The following is a 19,730-nucleotide window of genomic DNA, read 5'->3' on the forward strand; positions in this document are numbered from 1 at the left end:
GACTACGAAAGCACTCTGACCTGAGTGGGCAGGTGCAGTGTCCAGATGAGCATTTCCAAGCGCTCTGATTGGTTGGGAATGGTAGGGCTATGATGGGTGAGGGATAACTAAGGTAGGCTGAGCAGCCAAACTAACGGGACTGAAGGGAAACTGAAGGGACTGTGAGGGGAAGTTAGGTAGAGAGGAGAGGATTAAGACAGCCTTTTTAACAGTTTGACTCCGTTCCATTAATTCCATTCCAGCCATTACAATGAGCCCGTCCTCCTATAGCTCCTCCCACCAGCCTCCCCTGACTCCTATAAATGTAAAGATTTATATGATTTATCTTTGGTGTAAAAAGGTGTACAGTTAAAAAGTACAAAGCCCAGAGGTTAACACATGCTAAAGCAAGCGCTCACCACTGTCCCAATGGAATCAAATCTCTATGAAGTGGTTGAAGCATGCTTCAACAAGGACAGGATCCTCACCATATCAAGAAGAGCAGGAATGTGTACATCTGCCAGAGAGCTGGTGGTAGCTCTGTCCTGTGTGACCCAGTAGGCCCTCCCCTGGTAAATACAGGCTTGGAGGTTCTCTCCATGTTTAAAAATACCCATTGCTGGGTTCTTATATGAGGGGTTAGTTATTATGGCTACTGTGGGGTTCTATTCCCCCAGGACTCTCTCATTTTGTTCTTGTTAGCAGTTTTCTTCATTTGACTCCATAGAAAGTCAGTCCTATTACTCCATCAAACTGTATCCACATTTCATCTGCAGTGCAAACATCACTCTGTCAAAGTACTTCACACAACACAACACAGCACAGCACACACAGCACAACATAACATGCATAGACATACCGTGTAAATGCCCCATGTTCAACAGAATACATCATTCCCTTTGGCGTTGTTGAAGCCTTTCGTTCAGTATTGAGCATTCTGGAACAGATATCCAAACTGGGTTCAGTAGGATCACTGATGTGGAAGTTTTGATGTAATAAGTAGCTAAGGACTGCCATCTAGTGGGCATTAAATAAAATAGTTCCAGAGTTCGCTCTTTGTACCAGCACTGACCACAGGGAGGCGATGATTTAACATATCAGTGTGAGTATTGTGGAAAATCACTGCAAACTGCACAATCATCCAGGTAACACCACTATATCTAATGGACTAGGGTGGTCAAGCCTACAGTCGGTATGTGACATGTATTCTGCATGCTTTGCACGATTTAAATACTTCACTGTAGTACAGAAATTATACACGCAATAAAACCAATAAAAACCCTATGTGTAGCTGTGTGTGTGTGTGTGTCTCTGTCTCTGTGTCTGTGTGTGTGTGTAAAGTGTGGGAGGAGCCTTTATGGGAAAGCACAGTAAATTACTTCCGTTTGTGTCTGAGGGGAGCAATAGAGCGAGAGAGAAAGAGAGAGAGAGAGAGAGAGAGAGAGAGAGAGAGAGAGAGAGAGAGAGAGAGAGAGAGAGAGAGAGAGAGAGATGTACAGCAAAGGCGGTGTGACAGGTCTTTAAAGGGAGAGGGCGATGCATTCATTACCAAACAGCCACTGGGGTAGATACGCCAAGGCATGGACAGCCAGAGACCCCACTCCTTCCTTCCTGTCTGACTCTGACATGCCTTATTGTCTGAACTCTGTCATCACCCCAAACCTTCTATGCACTAAACCCAAATCCCTTATTCAGGATCAGGGCATGTATCCACAAAGCTACTCAGTTGGAGTGCTGATCTAGGATCCATTTTGCCTTGAATAATGAATAAGATTATATGGACCTGATCCTAGATCAGAGCTCCTACTCTGAGATGCTTTATTCATAATAATATAAAATAAAATAATAATAATAATGATTGTCTTAACTCTATCTTCACCCCAAAGCTTCTCTGTCCTAAACCCAAACCACTGATTCAGGATCAGAACACCTCATCCCTGGTCCTGTGTGTCTCAGTTGGAAGAGCATGGCACTTGCAACATCAGGACTGTGGGTTCAATTCCTGGGGCCACCCAGATGTAAAATATATGCATACATGAGTTTAGGCCTACTGGAATTCTAAGTGCAAAGAAAACGTGTGCTGAGGGAATTGCTCACTGAATACTTTATACCACGGATCATCAACTAGATTCAGCTGCGGGGTGATTTTTTTCCTGGTCGGGGGGCCGGAACACAATTACAAATAATTTGTAGACCACAAGAAGCCCAAACAGATATAATGTTTACCTAAAACAATCATTTCAAACCTTGCTTACATTTGTATACGATCACATGTCTCTCTATTATGCGTGGGAATACTTGGGAACAGATTTCTTGAATTAAAATTCCTTAGAGCTGATTTCCTGGTGTTGTAACAGTCTTTTATGTACAATTATTTTTGTTGCTGTTGCTCAGAACACTTTGGGGGCCAAATATAGCCACCCGCGGGCCAAATTCGGCCCGTGGGCCGGCAGTCGAGGTACTCTGCACTATTCACTGTATTCAGCAGTGTATATGGAACGTCTGGTGGACCGCGCAGGCGCACTGGGGAGATTGCCTTTGAGGCCAGTGCTGCAGGAAAAGCCGGGGGAGAACGGCGCCGAGATTGAGGGTGAGGAGAGGAAAACAGTTATAAAGAAAAAAAAAAAAGGCCAAACATGGACAAGGACAATTGCTTCCGTTTACTTATAACACCATCCTCAAAAGATGAATTGAGCTATTCCTGTGAATAGAAGTCGGGTAAATGGGCGAGCAGTTTCTTAGATAGACGTAGCCTACTGTAGGCTATGCTTGCTTGGCAAACTGAAGATAATGTCAGGGAATGGATGAAAATCCCCTAACTAGTTTACTGCAGTTGCCTGGCTGGAATTCTCTTCTCGTATTGAGAATATCGGACACATGGAAAATAAAAACGGTTAGCTTGTAACGGTGGGAAGGAGCCATAACACATCTGGGTGTGAGGGATTCTAACGGTGTCCAGTCGGTCTTCGTTTCGGTAACGCATTCGAAGTTTGAACAGAAAGATACATTTTGCTGCATCGAATTCCTTTGGACGGGATGTCATCTGCCGCCGACAGAATTCCACGAGTTAACTGACAATCTGCCTCTCGGTAACGGAGGCCGAGCGAGCCAGGCGTGAAGATGGGTGATGCGGCACATACCAAGGGGTTGAGACGAACCTTTATCGTCCCATCGATCAAGGCTTTTGACCACTATGATTTCACAAGGGCCAAAATATCCTGTAGCTTCACATGGCTTGTGGCCAAAGCCTTCGGCTCAGGTAGGTGGAGCCTTTTCTTGTTTTCTCAATATTGGTATGGAAATGTATAACATTTTATGCAAAATGTTGACAAATTGTATCAGTATGCACATCATCATAATAGGGCCAATCATCATTGATAACAGCGATATTTCTGAGAGGCCTAAAGAGTATCTCTTATCTGTGATAAGAATTTGTTATTTGGCCCCAGCGCCTTGATGAAACATCATGAAGACTTCACCACGCGCGAATGCGATAATTAAACACGCAAATTAGTCATTTTATTAAGTCACATCTGGGCGCTCTAATTGAGGAGAAGCGCACGTGTGGGCAGACTAACTGTTGCTCATTCCAATACCTCTGCCTTTTCTGTTCTCATCATGGCAGAGAGCGTTGTTGTTTACCTACCCTCTCCCATATGCATGGATGTCTGTGACATTTGATTGATTAGCTATTGCAGCTGGTTCCTGAAGTTCACAGCAATGGCCCCCATGCCCTACAGGTTGTTGGACCATCTGAACAGTATTAGAAAGATAATTCCATGTGATTTGACCATTGACAATGACACAGTTGTCACTTCACTGGGTGATCTACCATTACAATCAGAATCTATTCTAAACATTCAGAGGAACATTTCCAGTTGTTTCTGGATGACAGACAGCACGTAGCCTATATTAAAGGCTCTCTATGGGGCCTCCAGTGTGGTTGGGGAAAGCCTTGGCCTGCAGGCAGTAGCCAGAGAAGCTCTATAACCTCTCATTCCAACTGGCTAGCTCAGTGGCTCTGGGGTTGGTTGGAGGGTGACTGACTCCAGCTCCCTAATTAAGGTTTTTAACTGGGCTACACTCTAACTACCATCTGCTCAGTCTGTGGAGAGAGAGAGAGAGGGTGAGAGAGAGAGAGAGAGAGAGAGAGAGAGAGGGTGGGAGAGAGAGAGAGGGTGGGAGAGAGAGAGAGGGTGGTGAGAGAGAGAGAGAGGGTGGTGAGAGAGAGAGAGAGAGAGAGAGGGGGTGGGAGAGAGAGAGAGGGTGGTGAGAGAGAGAGAGGGTGGTGAGAGAGAGAGAGAGAGAGAGAGAGAGAGAGAGGGGGGGGGGGGGGGGGGGTTATGCTATAGCTAGCCTTGGGAGCCTAGGATTCTCATGTCCAATCACCACACCACACTATGCTGTAGCCTGCTGCACATGACTAGAAAGCTCCTCATATAGCTTCCAGCATGACGTTTGTAAGCTTGTCTCAAGTGTATAATATGGGGAAAACCCTCACTAGAAGCACATGTTGTCAACTGCTCGCCTCCCCTCACCTCATTACTCATTCCTAGAGAACAACAGGCTCTTAGCATAGCAGGACTGGGCAGATTTCTCCTGTCCCTCCCGATGATAGAGATTACTGCTCCCTTCCAGCACCACTACAGAGAACTGTGGCCCAATTCATCAACCCAGGCAGAGTCTACACGCACAGCCACGTTTGGCCTAGTTACTGTGGCTGTGACAGGAGTTTGACCCAGGAAATGCTGAAAATGTGCACGCACATACACTTACGCACTCACAAAAGGTTTTCTTCTATTATGACTGATTCAGACCAGAGGCATCTGTGGTTGTTGCTCTCCTGTGTGGCACTGCATCACTGACTAGGTGACTGACTGCTCTCTGTGTGTGTGTGTGTGTGTGTGTGTGTGTGTGTGTGTGTGTGTGTGTGTGTGTGTGTGTGTGTGTGTGTGTGTGTGTGTGCACAAATGCTTTGCGAGCAGCTGTTCTAGAATGTGCTCTACGCAGACAGTCCTCTCCTGTCTCTGTAACATCTGTGGTGTGTTGGCATCGTGGAGACCCAGTCAGAGTGACAACATTTGTCTCCGTTACATCACAACACAGGGGCTTCCCGGTGGGATCCTTGGGACGTCCCTACCCTAAACCTAACCAACAATGGTCTTATCTTGTGTGAACTTATTAGGCACAATGAATGTGAGTGACAACAGCTCGGATTGCTTCTTTGGTCTAACTACATCGATGTTCTCACTGCATTGGAAAATATGTAGTCTGACGTTAGTTTACATAGTGAGCAACTGAACAAAAATGTTACTTTTGAAAGCCACTGCTAAAATACAGCGCATTTGAAAATTATTCAGACCCCTTGACCTTTTCAACATTTTGTTACGTTACAGCCTTCTTCTAAAAATGATTAAATTCCCCCCCCCCCCCCATCAATCTACACACAATACCCCATAATGACAAAGCAAAAACAGGTTTTTAGAAATTTTTGCAAATATGACATTTACATAAGTATTCAGACCCTTTACTCAGTACTTTGTTGAAGCACCTTTGGCAGCGATTACAGCCTTGAGTCTTCTTGGGTATGACGCTACAAGCTTGGCACACCTGTATTTGGGGAGTTTCTCCCATTCTTCTCTGCATATCCTCTCAAGCTCTGTCAGGTTGGATGGGGAGCGTCGGTGAACAGCTATTTTCACGTCTCTCCAGAGAATATTGTTTCTCATGGTCTGAGAGTCCTTTAGGTGCCTTTTGGCAAACTCCAAGCAGGCTGTAATGTGCATTTTACTGAGGAGTAGCTTCCGTCTGGTCACTCTACCATAAAGTCCTGATTTGTGGAGTGCTGCAGAGATGGTTGTCCTTCTGAAAGGTTCTCCCAACTCCACAGAGGAACTCTGGAGCTCTGTCAGTGACCATCGGGTTCTTGGTCACCTCCCTGACCAAGGCCCTTCTCCCCCGATTGCTCAGTTTGGCAGGGCGGCCAGCTCTAGGAAGAGTCTTGGTGGTTTCAAACTTCTTCCATTTAAGAATGATGGAGGCCACTGTGTCCTTGGGGGCCTTCAATGCTGCAGAATTTTTTTGGTACCCTTCCCCAGATCTGTGCCTTTACACAATCCTGTCTCGGAGCTCTACGGACAATTCCTTCGACCTCATGGCTTGGTTTTTGCTCTGACATGCACTGTCAACTGTGGGACCTTATATAGACAGGTGTGTGCCTTTCCAAATCATGTCCAATCAATTGAATTTACCACAGGTGGACTCCAATCAAGTTGTAGAAACATCTCAAGGATGATCAATGTGAACAGGATGCACCTGAGCTCAATTTCAAGTCTCATAGCAAAGGGTCTGAATACTTATGTGAATAAGGTATTTCTGTTTTTTATTTGTAATAAATGTGCAAGAATTTCTACAAACCTGTTTTTGCTTTGTCATTATGGGGTATTGTGTGTAGATTGAGGATTTGTATTTATTTTATCCATTTCAAATAAGGCTGTAACGTAACAGAATTTGGAAAATTGTACATTGGACATTGTAAACTGCCGCTATAAGCTACAGGTTTCTAAGAATGCAATAACTGCATAGTAATTGGGCTCCCGAGTGGTGCAGCGGTCTAAGGCACTGCATCTCAGTGCTTGAGGCGTCACTACAGACCCCCTGGTTCGATTCCAGGCTGTATCACAACCGGCCGTGATTTGGGAGTCCCATAGGGCGGCGCACAATTGGCCCAGCGTCGTCCGGGTTTGGCCGGTGTAGGCCGTCATTGTAAATAAGAATTTGTTCTTAACTGACTTGCCTGGTTAAATAAAGGTAAAATAAATAAATAGTAACAGAAAAGTATTGTTGCTGACTTCTGTACATGCTTTAATGTTCTCTCCCTGTGCTTTGCTCCAATTGGTCGGCATAGTAAGGGTGGATATTCCAGGTCCTGTGTTTGTACTTACTGTGACAGCTCCTTCCTGTGTATTTCCTGTTTGATTGGTTTTCCTGGTTTTCCTTGACGCGGCAGCTTTTCATGAACTCGTGGAAAACTAAAGCCTGCTCACTCCGTAAAGTGTGATCTGCACTCCACACTGTTACAAATAAGGTTGCTTTATTGGTCTAATAGAACCTTTTTGATGGCCATATGAACCGAGCCATAAAACCCCTGTTTGGAACTTTATAGCACCATTTTCTTCTAGCTGCACTTGTATGGCTGTTGTTAGCAAGACTGTGTTAACATTGTTCCATCCACATAAAGGTGTGTAGTAGACTGTGTAAACATTGTATTTGGTATTGAGGAGGTCAGAGAGCTGGCAGTGTGGTGCCAGGACAACAACCTCTCCCTCAAAGGAAGGCCCTAAAAATAGTCAAAGACTCCAGCCACCCAAGTCATAGACGGTCCTCTCTGCTACTGCACGGCAAGTCTGAGACCAAAAGGCTCCTGAACAGCTTCTACCCCCGAGCCATAAGACTGCTAAACAGTTAATCAAATGGCCACCCTGACTATTTGCATTGACCAAACCCCCCTGCCCCCCCCCCCCCCCCCCTTTTTCTTTTGCACTAACATTCTTGCACTGTCTCTCTGCACACCCACACACTCACACATACTATACTGACACTCCAACACAGACACACACATATGCATAAATCAAATCAAATCAAATCAAATTGTATTTGCCTCATGCGCCGAATACAACAGGTGTAGACATTACCGTGAAATGCTCACTTACAGCCCTTAACCAACAATGCATTTATTTTTTAATAAAAAAGTAAAATAAAACAACAACAACAAAAAGGTGTTAAGAAAAAAAGAGCAGAAGTAAAATAAAATAACAGTAGGGAGGCTATATACAGGGGGTACCGGTGCAGAGTCAATGTGCGGGGGCACCGGCTAGTTGAGGTAGTTGAGGTAATATGTACATGTGGGTAGAATTAAAGTGACTATGCATAAATAATTAACAGAGTAGCAGCAGCGTAAAAAGATGGGGTGGGGGGGCAGTGCAAATAGTCCGGGTAGCCATAATTAGCTGTTCAGGAGTCTTATGGCTTGGGGGTAGAAGCTGTTCAGAAGCCTTTTGGACCTAGACTTGGTGCTCCGGTACCGCTTGCCGTGCGGTAGCAGAGAGAACAGTCAATGACTAGGGTGGCTGGAGTCTTTGACAATTTTGAGGGCCTTCCTCTGACACCGCCTGGTATAGAGGTCCTGGATGGCAGGAAGCTTGGCCACAGTGATGTACTGGGCCGTACGCACTACCCTCTGTAGTGCCTTCCAGTCGGAGGCCAATCAGTTGCCATACTAGGCGGTGATGCAACCAGTCAGGATGCTCTCGATGGTGCAGCTGTAGAACGTTTTGAGGATCTGAGGACCCATGCCAAATCTTTTCAGTCTCCTGAGGGGGAATAGGCTTTGTCGTGCCCTCTTCACGACTGTCTTGGTGTGTTTGGACCATGATAGTTTGTTGGTGATGTGGACACCAAGGTGCTCTCAACCTGTTCCACTACAGCCCCGTCCACTACAGACATCTCCTTTGTCTTGGTCACGTTGAGGGAGAGGTTGTTATCCTGGCACCACACGGCCAGGTCTCTGACCTCCTCCCTATAGGCTGTCTCATTGTTGTCGGTGATCAGGCCTACCACTGTTGTGTCGTCAACAAACTTAATGATGGTGTTGGAGTCGTGCCTGGCCATGCAGTCATGGGTGAACAGGGAGTACAGGAGGGGACTGAGCATGCACCCCTGAGGGGCCCGCGTGTTGAGGATCAGCGTGGCAGATGTGTTGTTACCTACCCTTACCACCTGGGGGTGGCCCGTCAGTAAGTCCAGGATCCAGTTGCAGAGGGAGGTGTTTAGTCCCAGGATCCTTAGCTTAGTGATGAGCTTTGAGGGCACTATGGTCTTGAACATTGAGCTGTCGTCAATGAATAGCATTCTCACGTAGGTGTTCCTCTTGTCCAGTCACTTTTACCCCTACCTACATGTACATATTACCTCAACTACCTCATACCCCTGCACATTGACTCTGTACCAGTTCTTCTTGTATATAGTCTCGTTATTGTTATTTTATAGTTACTATTAACTTAACTCTGCATTGTTGGGAAATGGCTCGTAAGTAAGCATTTCATGTTAAAGTCTAGACCTGTTGTATTCGGCGCGTGTGACAAATAAAATTTGATTTGATTTGAGGTCATAGGAGCTTTTGTCCATCCTCTCAGGGTTATAAGGTGGCTTTATAGTGGGGGAGTGGGGACAGTTGGGGAACTTTATATTGGGGACAGACAGTTGTTGTTGTGACTAGCTGCTGAAGTGACTAGTCTGGCTGTTAAGTGGTTGTTGGAGTGGTAAATGCCTGTCATTGTCTGAAATAGCCCATGTCATCTCTCTGGGTAGGAACATACTAAAGATTAGGTTTGCTTCTGAAACCCCCCTCGGAAGAATTAGTATTACTGATAGGGAGTGGATGTACAGATGTACGATCTTAATTTGAGCCAGTTTTGCTACAGCAGGAAAATAATCCTGCAGCAACAGGACATTTGAATTAGTATGTGGATTATAATGAATGGGCTTTTTTTTTTTGTTAGGGCAAATCAAGTCTGAAATGTTAAAGTGGAAATTACAAACTTTAGAAGTCTTTTTAAACCTTGAATACACTACAAGTTTGCATTTCCTGCAGTGCAGGAAAATTCTCAGCAACAAAAGAGTGTCAAATTAAGATCCTACATCTGTTGGGGATGAAGAGAGTCCTCACTTAGCCATGTAGCCTCCTCCACCTCAGAATCTGTATGAATGAATCAAAGGATATTCCTTATCAATTTTGTCGTACTATTGACCATTCTATTGACCATTATATAGGTCGTTATCAATAAAAGGTCACAATACGGTGCAGAGCGTTTGATTGGGCTGCTGGAGGGCAAGGAGACCCGCAGCTCCGCTAAAACTATTGACAGCTAAAACCATTGACAACTATGTGCCGTTTTCAAGGGATTGTTAAATAAATGTTAACTATTTGATTGTAATATCATCACCTCTTGAAGCGCATTGTCAGAACCACAAATGTACGATTATTCCATGAAAAACAATTGTGCACATTGAGCTCTATAATCAGAGTTCCAGGCCTACAGCAAGTAACTGCATGCTTTTCTTGACCAGTAAACCTCAATTAATCATGTAATTTCAGATACATGAGGGTAGCCTTACGATATCTCTCGATATTGGCCACCATTAATTCAATATTTGAGTGATATAAAATAAAGTGAACTATACCTACAAGTGTGAGTGATTTAGGTTAATTTCCCATCCTTTGTGGGGTCTGTCTGTCAAGCAGCAGAAGGGCGCATTTGCCGATGTAACATTACAAGCTACCGGTAGAAACTTTGTACAGTTGGCTAAACATAGTGGTAAGTAGTAATTTTCTCCAACCAATGGTGTCCTAGCTAGCGAAATTAGCTAATATTCAGTGCTTGACTTGGACTGGAATAGGTGCCGGTACTCAGATCAGGCAGGAGCCCAAGTCAAGCACTGCTATCATTATCCCCTTCTTTGTGTACTTTTTACCCCAATTGGTAGTTACAGTCTTGTCCCATCGCTGCAACTCCCGTTCGGACTCGGGAGAGGCGAAGGTCAAGAGCCATGCGTCCTCCAAAACACAACCCTGCCAAGCCGCACTGCTCGCTTAACCCGGAAGCCAGCCGCACCAATGTGTTGGAGGAAACACTGTACAACTGGCGACCGAAGTCAGCGTGTATGCGCCCAGCCCGCCACAAGGAGTCGCTAGAACGCGATGGGACAAGGACATCCCGGCCGGCCAAACCCTCCCCTAACCCGGACGACGCTGGGCCAATTGTGCATCGCCTCATGGGTTCCCGGTCGCTGCCGGCTGCAACACCGTCTGGGATCGAACCCGGGTCTTTAGTGACGCCTCTAGCACTGCGATGCAGTGCCTTAGACCACTGCACCACTCGGGAGGCCTTATTATCATCCCCTTTTTAAATAGTGTTTAATTACGATTGCTGCTGACAGACATGATAGGCTACATTGATTGATGGACCACATTTTACATTACATTTTAGTCATTTAGCAGACGCTCTTATCCAGAGCGACTTACAGTTAGTGAATACATATTTTTTTATACTGGCCCCCCGTGGGAATCGAACCCACAACCCTGGCGTTGCAAACGCCATGCTCTATCAACTGAGCTACATCCCTGCAAATTGGCTAGCTAGCTAATAACAGATCACGTCAATATGGCTAGCTAACAAGCTAATAACAGATCACGTCAATATGGCTAGCTAACAAGCTAATAATAGATCACGTCAATATGGCTAGCTAACAAGCTAACTTTCAGGGGATATACTAGATGGCTATTTATTGTTTGATTGGCTTGCCATCTATAGTGGTGATGACAGTAGTCCGACTGACAACTTTACCAGGATGATGTTAAGCTCTTTCCAAAAGCAAGCTAAATGACAAATGGATCTGGCTACCCTCACATATCTGAAAATACATGATCAATTGATGTTTACTGATTGCTGTACAACTCTGAGGATAGAGCTAACCAGCTAAATGTGGAATAATCGGAAATGTGTAGTTCTGACTATGCTCTTCAAGAAGTGATGATAGTTCTAACATTTATTTAACAATCCCTTGAAAACGGCACATAGTTGTCAATGGTTTTAGCGTAGCTGGGGGTCTCCTTGCCCACCCAGCAGCCAAATCTAACGCTATTGTGACATTTTATTGATAACGACCTATTGACCATTATATTGACCATACTATGTCTCAATTACATCTTTTAAAACATAATGACAAAAACAATCTAACTAACGAAGAGATTGTCAGTAGTACTGACTGCTGGCTGGTGTGGAATTAAGCTGGGGAAAATGTTGATTGATGACGTAAATATTATAGAGATTGACCTTTATTAACCAGCATTATTATTTCACCACATAGGAGGAATAATATGTTGTTACAAAAGGACTATTGGATGGAAGGGAAAGGAAAGGAGGGATGCACCGTTTAAGATGCCTACCCTGTCTCCTGTTTCCCTGCTAGCTCCTGTGGAAATAACCCCAAACACATCAGGAATACACACACACACTCACCTGAACGCATGCACGCACAAACACACACACCCACACAGGCCATGCCCCATACGCGCCCTTTCAACCCCACCGGCCCTGTCTGACTCAAAAACACTCACAGGACCTCCCTGACTCATCATGTGAGAGAAGAGCAGGAAGTGGTGGTCTCTTGAGTACAGACTGCAGTACAGTATGTTGTGTATGGCTTTGTTGATTTACTACATCAATAGGATTAAGGCACAGTACTCCCTCTCTCACACACACACGCTTAAATACACCGTCAATGGAGTAGGTCTAAGATCTGTGTGTGAGAGAAGCATGTGTGCAATGGACATACAATGCCTTGGGAAAGTATTCAGACCACTTGACTTTTTCCACATTTTGTTAGGTTACAGCCTTATTCTAAAATAGATTACATTGTTGTTTTTCCCTCATCAATCTACACACAATACCCCATAATGACAAAGCAAAAACAGGTTTGTAGAAATGTTTTCTAATAAATAAATAAATAATACCAAAATACGGAAATATAACATTTATAGAAGTATTCAGACCCTTTAGTCAGTACTTTGTTAAAGCACCTTTGGCAGCGATTACAGCCTTGAGTATTCTTGGGTATGACGCTACAAATCAAATCAAATTTTATTGGTCACATACACATGTTTAGCAGATGTTATTGCTGGTGTAGCGAAATGCTTGTGTTTCTAGCTCCAACCGTGCAGTAGTATCTAACAATTCACAACAATACACACAAATCTAAAAGTAAAAGAATGGAATTAAGAAATATATAAATATTAGGACGAGCAATGTCAGAGTGGCATAGACTAAAATACAGTAGAATAGAATACAGTATAATCATATGAGATGAGTAAAGCAAAAATATGTAAACATTATTAAAGTGACTAGTGTTCCATTATTAAAGTGGCCAGTGATTTCAAGTCTATGTACATAGGGCAGCAGCCTCTTAAGGTGCAGGGTTATGTAACCGGGTGGAAGCCACCTAGTGATGGCTATTTAACAGTCTGATGGCCTTGAGATAGAAGCTGTTTTTCAGTCTCTCGGTCCCAGCTTAGATGCACCTGTACTGACCAGTGGCTCGGGTGGTTGTTGTCCACTTGGAACACCTGTATTTGGGGAGGTTCTCCCATTCTTCTCTGTAGATCCTCTCAATCTCTGTCAGGTTGGATGGGGAGCTTTGCTGCACAGCTATTTTCAGGTCTCTCCAGAGATCAGGTTTAAGTCCGGGCTATGGCTGGGCCACTCAAGGATATTCAGAGACTTGTCCTGAAGCCACTCCTGCATTGTCTTGGCTGTGTGCTTAGGGTTGTTGTCCTGTTGGAAGGTGAACCTTCGCCCCAGTCTGAAGTCCTCAGAGCTCTGGAGCAGGTTTTCATCAAGGATCTCTCTGTACTTTGCTCCGTTCATCTTTGCCTCGATCCTGACAAGTCTCCCAGTCCCTGCCGTTGAAAAATATCCCCACAGCATGATTCTGCAACCACCATCCTTCACCGTAGGGATGGTGCCAGATTTCATCCAGACGTGACGCTTGGCATTCAGGCCTAAGAGTTCAATCGTGGTTTCATCAGACCAGAGAATCTTGTTTCTCATGGTCTGAGAGTCCTTTAGGTGCCTTTTGGCAAACTCCAAGCAGGTTGTCATGTGTCTTTTACTGAGGAGTGGCTTCTGTCTGGCCACTCTACCATAAAGGCCTGATTGGTAGAGTGCTGCAGAGATGGTTGTCCTTCTGGAAGGTTCTCCCATCTCCACAGAGAAACTCTAGAGGTCTGTCAGAGTGACCATCGGGTTCTCGGTCACCTCCCTGACCAAGGCCCTTCTCCCCCGATTGCTCAGTTTGGCAGGGCGGCCAGCTCTAGGAAGAGTCTTGGTGGTTCCAAACTTCTTCCATTTAAGAATGATGGAGGCCACTGTGTTCTTGGGGACCTTCAATGCTGCAGAAATGTTTTGGTGCCCTTCCCCAGATTTGTGCCTCGACACAATCCTGTCTCGGCGCTCTACGGACAATTCCTTCGACCTCATGGCTTGGTTTTTGCTCTGACATACACTGTCAACTGTGGGACCTTATATAGACAGGTGTGTGCCTTTCCAAATCATGTCCAATCAATTGAATTTACCACAGGTGGACTCCAATCAAGTTGTAGAAACATCTCAAGGATGATCAATGGAAACAGGATACACCTGAGCTCAATTTTGAGTCTCATAGCAAAGGGTCTGAATACTTATGTAAATAAGGTATTTCTGTTTTTAATTTTTAATAAATGTACAAACATTTCTAAAAACCTGTTTTCACTTTGTCATTATGGGGTATTGTGTGTAGATTGATGAGGATTTTTATTTATTTAAGAATAAGGCTGAACGTAACAAAATGTGGAAAAAGGGAAGGGGTCTGAATACTTTCTGAAGGCACTGTAGTTAGTTTTGCACATACACACCTGACAGAGGCTAAGTGGCCCAGGGCCTGGGTTGTCCTACACACCTCACAGAGACTGTCTAAGTGGCCCAGGGCCTGGGTTGTCCTACACACCTCACAGAGACTGTCTAAGTGGCCCAGGGCCTGGGTTGTCCTACACACCTCACAGAGACTGTCTAAGTGGCCCAGGGCCTGGGTTGTCCTACACACCTCACAGAGACTGTCTAAGTGGCCCAGGGCCTGGGTTGTCCTACACACCTCACAGAGACTGTCTAAGTGGCCCAGGGCCTGGGTTGTCCTACACACCTCACAGAGACTGTCTAAGTGGCCCAGGGCCTGGGTTGTCCTACACACCTCACAGAGACTGTCTAAGTGGCCCAGGGCCTGGGTTGTCCTACACACCTCACAGAGACTGTCTAAGTGGCCCAGGGCCTGGGTTGTCCTACACACCTCACAGAGACTGTCTAAGTGGCCCAGGGCCTGGGTTGTCCTACACACCTCACAGAGACTGTCTAAGTGGCCCAGGGCCTGGGTTGTCCTACACACCTCACAGAGACTGTCTAAGTGGCCTAGGGCCTGGGCCTGTTATGGGTCTCAACGCCATGTAGCTGTAGCCTAGTAACTGTGGGTAATGTACTTTGTTATGGGTCTCAACGCCATGTAGCTGTAGCCTAGTAACTGTGGGTAATGTACTTTGTTATGGGTCTTAAAGCCATGTAGCTGTAGCCTAGTAACTGTGGGTAATGTACTTTGTTATGGGTCTCAAAGCCATGTAGCTTAATCTGTGAAACTGACCTTATGTTCAGATGTTCCAGTCCAGTAGTGTCAGTTATTGTAAGACCAAACTAACCTGTTCCTCTCTCCATCCACAGACACAGTCCCAGAGGAGCTGACTGTAGTGTCAGTTATTGTAAGACCAAACTAACCTGTTCCTCTCTCCATCCACAGACACAGTCCCAGAGGAGCTGACTGTAGTGTTAGTTATGTAGCCTAGCTATCTTCACAGTAACCCCTACTCTCCCTCTCTAGATGGGGTCCCATAGGAACTGACTGTAGTGTTAGTTATGTAGCCTAGCTATCTTCACAGTAACCCCTACTCTCCCTCTCTAGATGGGGTCCCATAGGAACTGACTGTAGTGTTAGTTATGTAGGCTAGCTATCTTCACAGTAACCCCTACTCTCCCTCTCTAGATGGGGTCCCATAGGAACTGACTGTAGTGTTAGTTATGTAGCCTAGCTATCTTCACAGTAACCCCTACTCTCCCTCTCTAGATGGGGTCCCATAGGAACTGACTGTAGTGTTAGTTATGTAGCCTAGCTATCTTCACAGTAACCCCTACTCTCCCTCTCTAGATGGGGTCCCATAGGAACTGACTGTAGTGTTAGTTATGTAGCCTAGCTATCTTCACAGTAACCCCTACTCTCCCTCTCTAGATGGGGTCCCATAGGAACTGACTGTAGTGTTAGTTATGTAGCCTAGCTATCTTCACAGTAACCCCTACTCTCCCTCTCTAGATGGGGTCCCATAGGAACTGACTGTAGTGTTAGTTATGTAGCCTAGCTATCTTCACAGTAACCCCTACTCTCCCTCTCTAGATGGGGTCCCATAGGAACTGACTGTAGTGTTAGTTATGTAGCCTAGCTATCTTCACAGTAACCCCTACTCTCCCTCTCTAGATGGGGTCCCATAGGAACTGACTGTAGTGTTAGTTATGTAGCCTAGCTATCTTCACAGTAACCCCTACTCTCCCTCTCTAGATGGGGTCCCATAGGAACTGACTGTAGTGTTAGTTATGTAGCCTAGCTATCTTCACAGTAACCCCTACTCTCCCTCTCTAGATGGGGTCCCATAGGAACTGACTGTAGTGTTAGTTATGTAGCCTAGCTATCTTCACAGTAACCCCTACTCTCCCTCTCTAGATGGGGTCCCATAGGAGCTGACTGTAGTGTTAGTTATGTAGCCTAGCTATCTTCACAGTAACCCCTTACTCTCCCTCTCTAGATGGGGTCCCATAGGAACTGACTGTAGTGTTAGTTATGTAGGCTAGCTATCTTCACAGTAACCCCTACTCTCCCTCTCTAGATGGGGTCCCATAGGAACTGACTGTAGTGTTAGTTATGTAGCCTACACTCTTAGAAAAAAGGGTTCCAAAAGGGTTCTTCGGCTGTCCCCATAGGAGAACCCTTTTTGGTTCCAGGTAGAATCATTTTGGGTTCCATGTAGAACCCTTTCCACAGAGGGCTCTACCTAGAACCTAAAGGGCTCTACCTGTAATCAAAAGGGGTTCTTCAAAGGTTTCTCCTATGGGGATAGCCGAAGAACCCTTTTAGGTTCTAGATCTACACAATTTTTTTTCTAATAGTGTAGCTATCCTCACACTAACCCCTCCTCCCCCTCCCTAGATGGGGTCCCAGAGGAGCTGGGGTCTAACTATGTTCATCGTAGCCCCAAACTAACCCGTCCCCTCCTCTCTCCCTCCACAGATGCGGTCCCTGAGGAGCTGGCTGACCCCTTCTACAGGGACCAGTACAGCCAGGAGCATGTGAAGCCCCCTGTGGTGTGCCTGCTGCTGTCTGCAGAGCTGTACTGCCGGGCGGGGAGCCTCATCCTCCGCAGCGACGCTGTCAAACCTCTGCTGGGACACAACGCCGTCATCCAGGCCCTGGCACAGAAGGGACTGTACGTCACTGACCAGGACCGCTTGGTCACAGAGAGGGACCTGACCAGTACGCCTATACGCATGGTAAGGATGGAGAGCTGTCTGTCTCACACACACACACACACACACACACACACACACACACACACACACACACACACACACACACACACACACACACCCCTTCTCTTTCTCTCATCCTTCACATGCTCCTGGCTGTAAAATGTATCTCCTACTTCTCCTTCTCCTTCTCCTTCTCTCTCTCTTTCACTCACACACTCATCCTCTCTTTGTGTGTGCTCTAAGGCAGGGTTTTCCAAACTCGGCCCTGGGCCCCCACCCCTGGTGAATGTTTTTGCCCTAGCACTACACAGCGGATTCAAATAATCAAAGCTTGATGATGAGCTGGTTATTTGAATCAAAATGTGCACCCCTTGGGGTCCCCAGGACCGAGTTGGGGAAACCCTGCTCTAGGGTAGGGCTCTGTGTACAGTTTTCTCAGCGTTGTCTCCTGAAAGGACAAAAACAGACAGACAGGCTAGCAACCACAGACAGACAGGCTAGCAACCACTGACAGATAGACAGACAGACAGACAGGCTAGCAACCACTGACAGACAGACAGACAGGCTAGCAACCACTGACAGATAGACAGACAGACAGACAGACTAGCAACCACTGACAGACAGACAGACAGGCTAGCAGCCACTGACAGACAGACAGACAGGCTAGCAACCACTGACAGATAGACAGACAGACAGACAGACTAGCAACCACTGACAGACAGACAGACAGACAGACAGACAGACAGACAGACAGACAGACAGACAGACAGACAGACAGACAGACTAGCAACCACTGACAGACAGACAGACAGACTAGCAACCACTGACAGACAGACAGACAGACAGACAGACAGACAGGCTAGCAACCACTGACAGATAGAAATACACAGACAGACTAGCAACCACTGACAGACAGACAGACAGGCTAGCAACCACTGACAGATAGACAGACAGACAGACAGACAGACAGACAGACAGACTAGCAACCACTGACAGACAGACAGACAGACAGACAGGCTAGCAGCCACTGACAGACAGACAGGCTAGCAACCACTGACAGACAGACAGACAGGCTAGCAACCACTGACAGATAGACAGACAGACTAGCAACCACAGACAGACAGACAGACAGACAGACAGACAGACAGACAGACAGACAGACAGGCTAGCAACCACTGACAGACAGACAGACAGACAGGCTAGCAACCACTGACAGACAGACATGCTAGCAACCACTGACAGATAGACAGACAGACAGGCTAGCAACCACTGACAGACAGACAGACAGATATGCTAGCAACCACTGATAGACATACAGACAGACAGACAGACAGACAGACAGACAGGCTAGCAACCACTGACAGACAGACAGACAGACAGACAGACAGACAGACAGACAGACAGACAGACAGACAGACAGACAGACAGACAGGCTAGCAACCACTGACAGACAGACAGACAGACAGACATACAGACAGACAGGCGGTACTGTTATGTCACACAGTACAAGGTAAAATGCCTTTCTTAGGAAAGAGCAAATAAAGGAGAATATTGATTTTATGTGCACTGCTGTGCAACGAAGTGAGGCTTTAAGTAGTCCTTTTAAATCTACAGTCCTTTTCAGTTGATCTTCCATTGAAGAATGTATAACAGCTAGATATGAAGGGTATTCCGTTAGCTTTTAAAACAGTTAGACTTGATATCAGTTATGAAATTGGGGAAACCCTGCTCTAGGGTAGGGCTCTGTGTACAGTTTTCTCAGCGTTGTCTCCTGAAAGGACAAAAACAGACAGACAGGCTAGCAACCACTGACAGACAGACAGACAGGCTAGCAACCACTGACAGATAGACAGACAGACAGACAGGCTAGCAACCACTGACAGACAGACAGACAGGCTAGCAACCACTGACAGATAGACAGACAGACAGACAGACTAGCAACCACTGACAGACAGACAGACAGGCTAGCAGCCACTGACAGACAGACAGACAGGCTAGCAACCACTGACAGATAGACAGACAGACAGACAGACAGACAGACAGACAGACAGACAGACAGACAGACAGACAGACAGACAGACAGACAGACTAGCAACCACTGACAGACAGACAGACAGACTAGCAACCACTGACAGACAGACAGACAGACAGACAGACAGACAGGCTAGCAACCACTGACAGATAGAAATACACAGACAGACTAGCAACCACTGACAGACAGACAGACAGGCTAGCAACCACTGACAGATAGACAGACAGACAGACAGACAGACAGACAGACAGACTAGCAACCACTGACAGACAGACAGACAGACAGACAGGCTAGCAGCCACTGACAGACAGACAGGCTAGCAACCACTGACAGACAGACAGACAGGCTAGCAACCACTGACAGATAGACAGACAGACTAGCAACCACAGACAGACAGACAGACAGACAGACAGACAGACAGACAGACAGACAGGCTAGCAACCACTGACAGACAGACAGACAGACAGGCTAGCAACCACTGACAGACAGACATGCTAGCAACCACTGAC

At 46.0% G+C, this 19,730-nt stretch overlaps 1 protein-coding gene across 1 annotated transcript in view; it reads left to right on the top strand.

Moving 5' to 3' along the window:
* Positions 1-3,099: 3,099 nt before the first annotated feature.
* Positions 3,100-19,730, top strand: part of LOC311150779 (calmodulin-regulated spectrin-associated protein 2-like) — a gene marked incomplete at its 5' end in the record, with an annotated part of 87,568 nt that continues 70,937 nt past the window's right edge. Inside the window, 2 exons of the mRNA XM_084188308.1 lie at positions 3,100-3,238; positions 16,951-17,210. Coding sequence (XP_084044434.1) covers positions 3,100-3,238; positions 16,951-17,210 — 399 coding nt within the window. The remainder of the gene's footprint in view (positions 3,239-16,950; positions 17,211-19,730) is intronic.

Source organism: Coregonus lavaretus (genome assembly GCF_964263955.1).
Source record: "Coregonus lavaretus genome assembly, chromosome: 23".
NCBI classification, from domain to species: Eukaryota; Metazoa; Chordata; class Actinopteri; order Salmoniformes; family Salmonidae; genus Coregonus; species Coregonus lavaretus.